This window comes from Arachis ipaensis, chromosome B3, assembly GCF_059453495.1.
Source record: "Arachis ipaensis isolate K30076 ecotype BB chromosome B3, ASM5945349v1, whole genome shotgun sequence".
Classification (NCBI taxonomy): Eukaryota; Viridiplantae; Streptophyta; class Magnoliopsida; order Fabales; family Fabaceae; genus Arachis; species Arachis ipaensis.
This window is the reverse complement of record NC_142438.1, coordinates 131,120,130-131,133,295: the sequence shown is the minus strand read 5'-3', so window position 1 is coordinate 131,133,295 and position 13,166 is coordinate 131,120,130. Positions and strand designations below refer to the sequence as shown.

The window sequence follows — 13,166 nt, the reverse complement described above, 5'->3', positions numbered from 1 at the left end:
TTTTTAATATTAATGCCTTTAATATTGTATTAAGTTAAGAACTTAATGAGTTACTTTGGCCTCATAGCTTGTGGATTGATTTTTTCAGATTTGTCTTATCCTTTCCATTAATAGGCATGCTTTGTAAATAGTTAGTGAACTTTAAATATGTTTTTTTAGTTCTTGAGTTTGGTATTGTTGATGATTTGGCTAATAATTCTTGATTAATTTTAGTTTGCTGTGCTTAAAATTAAAGAATTTGTTCATTTGATTTGCTTGGATTGTGATAATTATTGTTGTTTAAATTCATGCACGCCAAGAGTTCAGTGATATAACTCTATAACACTTTAGATTCTAAATTGCATGTTTGCATGTATATTATTCACTACAAGAAAGTATTAGAATAGCGACCGATTTTAGTGATCAAAAAAATTGGTTTCTAATAGCGACTGATATAGAATTTCTAGGACAAAAAAAATATTGGTCGCTAAATCGGTCCCTAATAGCAACCAAATTAGCGACCGATAAGGTTTTAATACAACCAGAATAAAGTTGGTCACTAAAATCGGTCGTTATTTTTTCATTTAGCCACCGAATTAGCAACCAAAACAAAAAGTAATGTCTTTGGTACTGTTGGTCACAAAATCGGTCGCTATTTTTTATTTTAGCGACCGATTTTGCAACTGATAGTGAAAAGGTGAACAACTGTATGGTTGCTAATTCGATCGCTAATGTACTGGTCGCTAAATCGGTTGCTAATTGTTAAGTTAGCGACTGATTTTAGTGACTAACAGAATCAGTCACTAATAACCACCGAATTAGCAACCGATTAGTTTTATACAACTAGAATAAAAATGATCGTTAAAATCGATCGTTATTTTTTAGTTTAGCGACCAAATTAGCAACGAAAACAAAGGAAGAAATGTTCTTAGATTTTTTAGTCACAAAATCAGTCGCTATTTTTTAATTTAGTGACAGATTTTGCAACCGATCAATAGATAAATAGAATAAAACTTAGTTAGTTGCTAATTTGGTGGCTAAATTAAAACCTACAATCCTTAACCTTAATTTCAAAATCACCCACGTACCTCCCACCTGATTGTTCCTCCGTGAGCCACGCTCACTTTCTCTTCACCCCCCACCGCCAACCCCTCTCCCTTGTATACACACAACACACAGTTCAGCAAACTAAAAAGGAAATAAACAAAAAGAAAATGGGGAAAAAGGGAGAAAGAGAGATCTGCGAGAGAGCAGAGGAGATCGGAGAACAAGGAAGGGGAGGGGGCTTTGCCGCCACCATCGCGCACCACCACCGACGTCATGACGCCGAGCCACCACGCAAGGAGAGAAGGAGACGTCGCTGCTGCTGCCGCCGTCGAGCAGAACCATTTCCGGCGAGGGAGAGCGCGCGTTGCGAGCCAGAAACGCCGCGAGGAGGAAGAGGAGCCATCGCGCTCCGCCGCTGTCCAGTCACCGTCGAGCTGGGTTCACCGTCGCGCCTCACTACGCGTCACCATTGAGCTTCGAAGAGAGAGGGAAGACAAACGCGACAGTGGGAGCTCCATTGAAGCTGGTCACCGTCGTTGCTGCCGTCCGAGCCGCCGCCAGGGGAAGCCCTTGCCGCCGTTGCCACGGGTGGAGTCTTCCATCGAGCTGTGCACTGTTGGTGGAGCTATACCTTGCCGGAGTTACTTTTCACCACTGTCAGTTCAGTTTCACCGCAATCCTACTCCACTTGTGCGTTCTATTTTGCTCTCATCTTATTTATCTGCTTGTTCTGATTTTTAATTCCATTTTAGTTTCTGGCTTGTCCTGAATTTTTAAAACTATTTACATCTTCAATTTTTAACAAATTTGAATTCCTTGTTTTGCGTTAATGTGTATGGTGTTAATGCGTTAGAATTTTGGCAAATGTCTAAAGAGATTGCACCCTAGTAGTAGTAGTAGTTGTGTTTGGGGATTTCAATGTTGTTGAAGCCGTAAGCGAGGAGTAAATTGTCTTTCTAATCCACCTCATATGAGAGCTAGAGCATTTGATAGGTAGTTTTCCCACCACCTGTTCGATAGAATGTTTCTTTAACTTCTTCTCAATGGATATCCACCTGTTCGATAGCTTTTTTGTGAACATTTGAGCTTAGTGTATTTGTGTTCTTAATATTACAAAATGATATGAAATAATTGACATTTGACACCTTTAAACAGACTGGTGGAGTGGCTTTGACAAATGGTTTAGTTTCCGCATTAGAAGAAAGGTTTGTCTTAATTTTGTTTGATCCTGTAGCATATTTAAATGCTTTGTTACCAAATGATTGGCAGCAATACTGAAATTTGGGATGATAATTACTGTATTCTTCATAAATGTGCTTTTTAAATATGCTAACAACACATGGAAACCCATTATAACTTATAAGCACGTTATCATATTAACAATGTTGGCCTAAAAGTCATATGATTAGTGCATGTGATTTTTCATTGATAGGTCATATGCAAGTAGAATCTTAGAAGAAAAATGCATTCGCATTGATTTAATGACCTCTAACATCAATTTGTTTCTTTTGATTGTAACCAATTTTTTAGATTTGAGCAGTATTGGCATCTCTATAGGATATTTCTATTTTTTTTTTTTTTAACTCGTCCTGCTTAGCCTTTTTATATTTCGATAAATCATGTCAATCAGAAAATGCTAGTGTCTTGAAAGATCTTGTTATTATTATTATTATTATTATTATTGTTATTATTATTATTTTGGTAAATATTATGCTAATGGATCAATGTTGTCTTCCTTTATGCAGAGTCTTACATGCCATTCCTCCAAATGAAGCTATTGATACTGTGGAGGTTAGTTTCTTTAACTGCTTTAACTTCTTTACCACCTAATAAACGTATAATAATGTATGTGCCTAATAATCCAGCATAGTAGGTGTGAAACTTAGCTCAATGAACATTCATAATAACAAATTTGCACCTAACTACTATTTGATATGTTTATCTGTAATTAGTAATTATTTCTGACAACCTAGCTTATTATAATTTCTGAACTATATCTTGGTAATCTTGGTATTCTGATTGGCTTAGGCTTAAGTTTAAAATGACAGCTCCAACAATTAAGTGTTTCTTAAGGTAGTGATTAAAGTGATTGCTATCATTTTCTAATCATTTGAAGTTCTATGGTTTCTTAATGGCCTAATTCACTTGTCTTGTCTTGTGTTATGTTAGGTGGAAGCAATCTTCGCAAAGGAGACCTTCTTGTTATTGCTGGTGCTACCTTGTATGCAATCAGTAATGCCAGTGACGTAAGTTCATTGTATTTCTTGTCTGCTCAATGCATGTCTCAACATTGTGCCACACCATAATAAATACATGCGCTACTTACCATTGATTATTATTATACAAGGGTTTTTCGATTGTCCTTTCTGTTGCAGGAATTTCTGGTGAAAAATGTTGATAGAGTTGAGCTCATGGCAATGTTAGGTCTCTTTGGTGGCATTATCAGTGCCATTCAAATGTATCCTTGAAGAAAATGATTATATCAGCATCGCTCTGTTTTGAATACTTCTCATTAGCTTTGTTCTGTCGCATAGCTCAAAACTCCAACTCCAACTCCAATCTTCATTAAAAATTTAACTATTCATCTGTTCAATGATATAACAAGTGATATAGCTCTGGAATTAATTAGGATATGTTCTACTGATCAAGTAGTTTCTACAGGTGAAAGAATAAAATTCATTCTTAGTTTCCTTTTCCTTCTTTTTTTGGTATTATTAGTTTCCTTTTCTCTGTTGCTGCCTTAATGACTACAACAGAAATATCCTTGAGCGCAATGAACTCAGATCAATTCATTGGTCAATTGGGACAGTAAGCTCTCTCTCTCTTTCCTTCAGTTATTATGAATGTGCCTTCTTAATTAGGATGCCTGTGTGAAGGCTGTGTTTGTTGAACATTTTACCTTTTGCTGAATTCTTTTCTAGGCTTAAATGAAGTGTTAAATGCTATTACAAAGGCTAATTAAATAGTGTGATACAAGTTCTATAAACATTGTTATTCAAATTAATTTCTTGTGATGTTGGTTTCAGGAACTCCCATTTATTGGATTTGCAGTGGCTATGTTTATGTTTTACTCTTTAGTCCCTGTTCTACTTAAGGTTTGTATTCAAATCGCAGTAACCCTGTTGATAAACATAAACATCTTTGCTTCTTGAGTGGGTGCTGCTATGATTTGTTGTTCCCTTGTCTAATATTTTCCTCTTAACTCATAGATATGTTGAATTTGTGTTTTCAGTACAAAAATGTGGCTAAGAAGTATTGCCCTCCCTCAGTACCTTCAGAATATTTTCAGAATTGAGGAAAGATACATTTGAATTGCCGGTTCTCAAGAGAGAAGGCCACTCTTCTCTTATCATTGTATATGTAGTTGCCATTTTTCCCACCTTGATTAGAAGAGTTCTTGTTGTATCTGCTTTTCATTTGATGTGGCATGTTGTTTCTGCCTTCATTTTTTTTCAATACATATATGTAGTATACATAAATATAAATCTATTTGTATTAGAATCTATTTTCCATTTCATCTTTATATGATATTCAATAATTATTGACATTCGATTTTAATAAATAGTTATCTATCTTTGATTATTCATATATTTTATTGAATTAGAACTATATTTAAAAATTAAATTTTAATAGTGATATATGTGAAATTTAGTTAAAATTTATAATTAGAAAGCAGCAGTAGCGACTGATTTAGCAACCGATTTTAGAATTTTGAAGTTATATGTTAGTGACTGAAAAATTAGCGACCGATTTAGTAACTGAAATATCAGTTGCCATCTAGCGACCGAATACCTCAGCGACTGATTTAGTGACTGAAATATTGGTTGCTATTTAGCGAGCGATCTTATTAGCGACCGATTTAGTGATCAAAATTATTTTGTATGGTTAGGTGGCCTTGTTTGAAAATCGGTCGCTAAAATCGGTCACTAAATATTAGTAACCAACATCGGTCGCTATTTTGAATTTAGCGACCAAGGTTTTAGTGACTATCAAAATCGGTCACTAGATCGGTCGCTATTCCGATAATTTCTTGTAGTGATTGTTGTTTTGGATTCTAAATTGATATACCTCTATAACACTTTCACAGTGGCTCTGTTCTCCAACTGCTCTTCAGGTTAGTGGTTTTGTTCGTCTCTTCCTTCAATTATTGTTGCTATTCACTTCTCCATTTGTATCACTGCTATTGTTTGCTTTCACTTGATGTTCATGCTTCGTTGTTTGCTGTTCGCTATTGCTGCTGTTCACGGATTTCCCTTTATCAATCAAGGAACATAATCGTCATTTTCTTTGGTATATGCTATCTTAATTAGATTGTTATAGTTCTTTTACCATGTTTGATGTGTATTTTTACCATTCAACTAATAAATTATTGTGGTTTGGAATATTGAATTAGAGCAGTGTTATGTTCTTCATGAATCAGAGAAGAATTGTTCATCCTAATAATCAGGTTATGTATATAGTTTTTGGCTAATGGTAAAGGGTTTGATTTAATGCTATGCATTTTTTTCTCGCAGGGATCGATAATTTGCATGTCTTATTTAGCTATGATTCCAAACTTGATATCTTTCAAGCAAGGTAATTAGTGAAAAATTGTGTTCTTATTTTTTTTTATTTTCAATTTTAATGCCTTTAATAGTGTATGTAGCAACATTCAGGCCACTCATTTGTTATTGCTATTTCCATGGGAGCTGTGTTCGTTGGTGATACTTTGTACGTTGGAAGGTACCACTTGTTCAATTTTGACATGGAGAAACAAGTATACCAATGCATATGAATAAGGAAATTGCTTTATGATTTTTTTTTGGTATAAATAATTCTTGAGTCTTATTGATGGAAAAATAAAAAGGGGAAAAAATAGGTTTGGAAGAGATTTATCTCGTAGCAAGTTGTACCTCAAATCAAATTAGCTAAAATCAAGTTGACTCTTACACCAAACTAAAGAAGAATCAATAAATTGTGCATGAAAACATACATGGTTCAATGCTGGTATTTTTCTAATTAATTTGCATACTTAGCCTTTTGAAGCCATATTGTGAATTTCTTGAAAATGTTTTTGTGAATTTTCATACTCATGCCATACTTAGCCTTCATGGTTTCAAACTAGCAGTTTATTGTTTTCATTTTTTTGTGGAGTATACATGTAAATCATATAAATTGTAGTATAATGTCAATTTATTCCTTATTTGTCAAGTTTATGATAAAAAAAAGGAAAAGAACTTTGGATGGAGCATTCTTTCAATTGGGTTCTTTTTCGATTTTATCCATGGCAAAATCTGGAATGAATTGTAAATGTCCCTTCACAGCATAGCATGATCTTGGGTATGTATTCCAACTCTATTGCTAATTACAACTTAGTTTTTGTTAAATAAGTTTCTAATATGTTTTGGTTAGTGTATGTAATGACCTTTCAATTACAAATTAGTTTTTACTGATTACAACTCTTATATTAATGACTTTCTATTCTAATCTTTTTGTGCAGGAACTCTTATTGACAACTAAATTGGCAATCATATACTATGTTTGATTAAATGGATTTCATTTTTTTTATCAATATTTTGATCTTAATGTAAATTTCACAAATTTTGTGAGAATGACAAAGTAAAAGATTATTTTGAAATGGTTGTATTTGATTAGCTTGTTTGATATAATGTATGCTTGAATTTGTTATGTTTTTCTTTTAATATTGGGTCACTGATTTATGGGGGTTTTAAACTCCCGCAATTTTTTTTTAAATTTGGCTTACCAAATTGCGGCGGTTTTACACTGCCGCAAAATTGGAAAACTGCCGCTGATTGCAGGGGTAAAAAACTGCCACAATTTATCCTAGGTAACGGGATTTTTTAAAAAACCACCGCAATTAAATATCAGGACACATAACTCAGTCAATTTTTCAAATTGACGCAACACTTTTTGCGGGGGTCAAAAACCCCCGCAAAACCGAAAAAAAATCCCGCAATTTAGCGTCTTTTTTGTAGTGATTGTTTTGTCTAAATTCCAAATTGGCATAATCTTCTCTATCAAGCTTTTGGTGCCGTTGCCAGGGAGTTGCAATGGTGTTATGTTATTGGCTATTGTGCATATGTGAATATTGTGAATAGCTTGTTTTTGGTTGATTAGTTGCTTGCTTTTGTTAGTTGTTAGGAGTTTGTTTTAGTTTCTCTTATTAGCTTTTATTTTTATTTCCTCTTTGCTCTATGAATTCTCACCCCTTTGGCTTGGAGTTTGGTTGTTATGATGTTGTAGGAAGTGAGAACCTAAATGATGGAATGCATCATGAATTGTGGGATCAATTGAGTGAGGAGCCATATGCTTCTAGGTAACCCTCTTGGCAAGAACTTCCTCTATATTCTTATAGCTACTATCCACCTCTTGATGCACACCAATACAACCTAAACCCTCAACATTATGATCAACCTTACTCACAAGCCACATCAAAATATCTCCAAATACCTCCATATGAGCCTAACCTATACCCACCATACCATCAACCTTATGTGCCTCATGAACAACCTTATGAACCACACTTAGAGCCACCACAATTCCAACAATAATACCCCACACAACATATAAGGACCTTCTTCCACATGAAGAACCTTCTTTTGCCCCACAACATTCAATGGAGGAAGCATTCCAATTCTTCCTTCAAGATCAAGAAGAGGACCAAAAGAGGCAAGACAACATCATGGCTACCTTAGTCGGAGTCCTATCTCACTTAGCCTCACTACACTCTTCCAATCATTCAAGCACCTCCATGAATGAAAGTGAAGAACCAACTCCAATTGAAGCATGTGGAGTGGAGGAGAGCTTGGAACCATAAGGGAAAGAAGATGAATTAAAGCATGAGTTGCAAGTGGAAGAGGTTGAAACCAAGGAATTAGAAGTGGTTGAAGAATTTGAAGAACTTGAACAAGGAAACAAGCTTGAGGAAGCTTGTCAAGAGGTGGAGATCATACAAGAAATACTATCACCTCCTTCATTTAAGTGGGTAACATCCTTAACCTTAAGCTTCATTATTCCACTTGAATATAGTTTGATTGAAAATGATAGTCAACATAGGAATATTTGTGGATTGGACAATAAAGGAAAATTAGGTAGTGGTTGGAAATATGATCCTAGATTCATAGAAGTTGAATCTTTAAAATTTTGTTTTAATGGTTGGTGTAATTCTAAATTGGATGGATCTTGGAGAATGTTTGGATGCTTGAGTGAGAACTTTGAATGCTTGCCACCCGGATGGAATCACATGAGTCAACAAGAAGATCGGGTGCACAAGATTTGGGATTCCAGAGGACATTGAAAATGCAAACATTGGTGGGGATTCAAGGAAAAATTCAAGCACAAGCCACTGTAGCAAGGGCTCTCCCAATTGTCTAACTTAAAGACAATAAATGAAAGTGCTAGGTGGGAGACACCCTACCATGGTAACACCTTTCTAACCCTCTTCTTGTATATAGTTTTAATCATTGCATTTTGTTTCTTGTAGATAGCTTATGTTTAGTTTAATTTCAAGCTTAGTAGGTTGAATTTAAGTTTGCATCATGTGGTTGTACAATGTTAGATGTTTTGCGGTTGAAACCCTTTTGTTGAGCTCAAGTTTGATGCCTTAGAGCTCTAAAAATTTTTTGAAAAAAACAGAGAATGCGTGTGCACAACCCTGTACGTATGCACACTCCCCCAAAATCTGCATTCTGTGTGTACGCACCCAGCTGTGCATATGCACACTCCTTGACACCCCTTCTATTGGGAGTGCTCGCACACACTTGTGCGTTCGCGTCCCCCTCTTTTTGCCTTGCGTGTGTACGCACGGACCTGTGTGCGTACGCACAGATGGCGAATTGCGCGTTAATTTTTGACATTTCATATTCTTAAAAAAAAAGAGCTTTTTCAGGGTGCTCGCACCAGCTTGTGCGTGTGCACCTGGTGCACGAAAATTACTTCACACTATGTAATTCCGCACAACTAACCAGCAAGTGCACTGGGTCGTCCAAGTAATACCTTACGTGAGTAAGGGTCGATCCCACGGAGATTGTTGGCTTGAAGAAGGCTATGGTTATCTTGCAACTCTCAGTCAGGATATTAATTAGTGGCTATCAATTGACTTGCAAATGAACAAGAGAGCATGAATTAAAGGTTACTTGTTATGCAGTAAATGAGAATATGTTGGAGTTTTGGAGATGCTTTGCCTTTTGAATCTCTGCTTTCTCTCTATCTTCTTCTTCACGCACGCACGTCCCTCCTATGGCAAGCTGTGTGTTGGAGGATCACCGTTGTCAATGGCTACTATCCTTCCTTTCAGTGAAAATGGTTCAGGTGCGCTGTCACCGCACGGCTAATCATCTGTAGGTTCTCGATCATGCCGGAATAGGATTCGCTATCCTTTTGCGTCTGTCACTACGCCCAGCACTCGCGAATTTGAAGCTCGTCACAGTCATCCAATCCCAGAATCCTACTAGGAATACCACAGACAAGGTTTAGACATTCCGAATTCTCAAGGATGCTGCCAATGGATTCTAGCTTATACCACAGAGATTCCAATTAAGGAATCTAAGAGATACGCATTCAATCTAATGTAGAACGGAGGTGGTTGTCAGGCACACGTTCATAGGTTAAGAATGGTGATGAGTGTCACGGATCATCACATTCATCATAATAAAGCGCAAATGAATATCTTAGATAGGAACAAACATGATTGAATAGAAAACAGAAATACTGGCATTAACTCATCGAGGCACAGCAGAGCTCCTCACCCCCAACAATGGAGTTTAGAGACTCATGCCGTCAAAAGGTACAAAGTTCTGATCTAAAATATCATGAGATACAAAATAAATCTCTAAAAGTTGTTTAAATACTAAACTAGTAACCTAGGTTTACAGAAAATGAGTAAACTATGATAGATGGTGCAGAAATCCACTTCTGGGGCCACTTAGTGTGTGCTGGGGCTGAGACTAAAGCTTCTCATGTGCATAGGGCTGTTTTGGGCGTTCAATGCCAGCTTTGGATCCAATTCTGGCGTTGAACTCCAACTCCTAACTTGTTTCTGGCGCTGGACGCCAGACAGCAGCATGGAACTGGCGTTGAACGCCAGTTTACGTCATATATCCTTGAGAAAAGTATAGACTATTATATATTTCTGGAAAGCCCTGGATGTCTACTTTCCAACGCAATTGGAAGCACGCCATTTGGAGTTCTGTAGCTCCATAAAATCCACTTTGAGTTCAGGGAGGTCAGAATCCAACAGCATCAGCAGTCCTTTTTCAGCCTGAATCAGATTTTTGCTCAGCTCCCTCGATTTCAGCCAGAAAATACCTGAAATCACAAAAAAAATACACAAACTCATAGTAAAGTCCAGAAATATGAATTTTGCCTAAAAGCTACTGAAAATAAACTAAAAACTAACTAAAACACACTAAAAACTATATGAAATTAACCCCAAAAAGCGTATAAAATATCCGCTCATCACAACACCAAACTTAAACTGTTGCTTGTCCTCAAGTAACTAGATAAATAAAATAGAATACAAATAATTTAAGAAGTAATAATATCTCAGAGTTTTTGAGTGAAGCTCAGATTCTAATTAGATGAGCGGGACTAGTAGCTTTTGGCTTCTGAACAGTTTTGGCATCTCACTTTATCCATTGAAGCTCAGAGTGATTGGCATCTATAGGAACTCAGAATTCAGATAGTGATATTGATTTTCCTAGTTTAGTATGTTGATTCTTGAACATAGCTACTTTATGAGTCTTGGCCGTGGCCCTAAGCACTTTGTTTTCCAATATTACCACCGGATACATAAATGCCACAAACACATGATTGGGTGAACCTTTTCAGATTGTGACTCAGCTTTGCTAAAGTCCCCAATTAGAGGTGTCCAGGGTTCTTAAGCACACTCTTCTTTTTGCTTTGGACCTTGACTTTAACCGCTCAGTCTCAAGTTTTCACTTGACACCTTTACGCTACAAGCACATGGTTAGGGACAGCTTAGTTTAGCCGCTTAGGCCGGGATTTTATTCCTTTAGGCCCTCCTATCCACTGATGCTCAAAGCCTTGGGATCCTTTTTATTTACCCTTGCCTTTTGGTTTTAAGGGTTATTGGCTTTTTCTGCTTGCTTTTTCTTTTTCTTTCTATTTTTTTTCCTGCAAGCTTTGTTCTTTGCTGCTTTTTCTTGCTTCAAGAATCATTCTTATAATTTTTCAGATTATCAATAACATGTCTCATGTTTATCATTCTTTCAAGAACCAACATATTTAACAGTCTTAAACATCAAATTCAAAAGACATATGCACTGTTCAAGCATTCATTCAGAAGACAGAAAGCATTGCCACCACATGTAAATAATTAGAATGTTCTTATTAAAAACTCGAAAATTATTGCCTCTTATTCTAAAGAAATTCTTCTATTTTATTCATGTTTGATGATGATGAGAAAATTAAATTATAGCTTAATTGGAGATAAAATCAAAAATATAGATACTAATTACTACTATATGACTCCTAAGGTAAAACTAGAATAAGAACAGTTATCACAGAGTTAAGGCTAAGATTGGAATTTAACAACCTTTGTTCTAGGGAGTGGATGTTCCTCTAATCTGCGGGGTGCTTGGTCCTTCAAGAGATAATTTCTGGCGCTTCAATTCCCTTAAGTCGCGCCCTTGCTCCTCCTGTTCTTTAATCAAATAGAAAAGAATGCTACTTTGTTCCCTCTGTTCTTTCATTATTTGTTCCATAGCTTCTTGCATCTTGGTAACTGATGTTTCAAGATACTCCCAGTATTCAGATTGAGGGATTTCTGGGAGAAATTCCTGTGTTTTCTTCTTGATGGGTCATCCTGTGCTTGTTGTTTTTCCATTGATGCTTTGGTGATTGGTCGCTCAATTGAGATATACTCAGTTATTCCCATCCTTACTCCAGCGTCCTTGCAGAGCATAGAAATCAAGCTTGGATAAGCCAACCTAGCATCTTTGGAATTTTTGTTTGCAATTTTGTAAAATTCAGTTGAAATCAGTTGATGAACTTCCACTTCTTTTCCCATCATGATGCAATGGATCATCACTGCTCTTCTAATAGTGACTTCAGAATGGTTGCTAGTGGGCAGCAGAGAATGCCCAATGAAATCCAGCCATCCTCTGGCGACTGGTTTGAGATCTTCTCTTTTGAGTTGATTTGGAACACCCTTCGTGCTGGTGGTCCACCTGGCTCCAGGGATACATATATCCTCTAGAATCTTATCCAGGCCCTTGTCTGTTCTCATCATTCTCCTATTGAAGGAGTCTGGATCATCTTTCAGCTGAGGTAGCTTTAAGATCTCCCTGATCTTGTCAGGGTGGGTATGAACAATCTTTCCTCTGACCACGATCTGATAGTCATAGATAGCAGATCCAGATAGTCTTTGCCTGTCTGTATGCCACATATTAGCATAGAACTCCTGGACCATATTCCTTCCCACTTTCGTTTCAGGATTGGCTAGGATCTCCAAGTTCCTGATTCGAATTTGCTCCTGGATCTCCGGATATTCGTCTTCTTTTAGATCGAATCTGACTTCCGGGATCACTGATCTTAGACCCATTATTTTGTAATAATGGTCTGAATGTTCTTTAGTTAAGAACTTCCCTTGATTCCAAAGCGGTTTTGGAACACTCTCTTTCTTGCCTCTTGGAGTGGGTTGTTTTCCTTTAGGAGCCATGATCTTAGTGATCACGGATAAGCACACCAAACTTAGAGGTTTGCTTGTCCTCAAGCAAAAGAAAAGAAAGGAGAGGGAGAGAAGGAGAGCTAGGTGCAGTGGTGGATGGGAGGGGAGGGAGGCCGAACCCATATTTAAAGGGAGAGGGGGGTGGGTTTTCGAAAAATAGGGAGAAAGATAAGATAGAAGATATGATTTTTAGAAAAAAATATGACAAGAAAAGATATGATTTAAAATTGGAAAGATATGAAAGATATTTGAAAAAGATAGATTTGAAATTTTGAAAAAGATAGTATGGAGATTTGAAAAAGATATTGCTTAGTTGAAAAGATTTTTGAATGAAAAGAGAGAGATTTGTTTTGAACATTTTGAAAAAGAGTTGAGTTGGATTGAAAAAAAGGATTTGTGCTTATGGATTAAGATACATTTAATATTTTTAAAGAAGGGTTTTTTTAGAAAT

General features: G+C 36.5%; 1 protein-coding gene across 1 annotated transcript; it reads left to right on the top strand.

The window, feature by feature from the left end:
* The first annotated feature begins 1,299 nt into the window (after positions 1-1,299).
* Positions 1,300-6,550, top strand: LOC107631080 (uncharacterized). Its single transcript, XM_088507519.1, has 11 exons — positions 1,300-1,716; positions 2,182-2,231; positions 2,772-2,817; positions 3,196-3,272; positions 3,783-3,834; positions 4,053-4,121; positions 5,114-5,140; positions 5,420-5,473; positions 5,541-5,601; positions 5,682-5,782; positions 6,506-6,550. Exons 1-11 carry the CDS (start codon positions 1,300-1,302, stop codon positions 6,548-6,550), a joined length of 999 nt encoding a protein of 332 aa, XP_088363645.1.
* Positions 6,551-13,166: the final 6,616 nt, after the last annotated feature.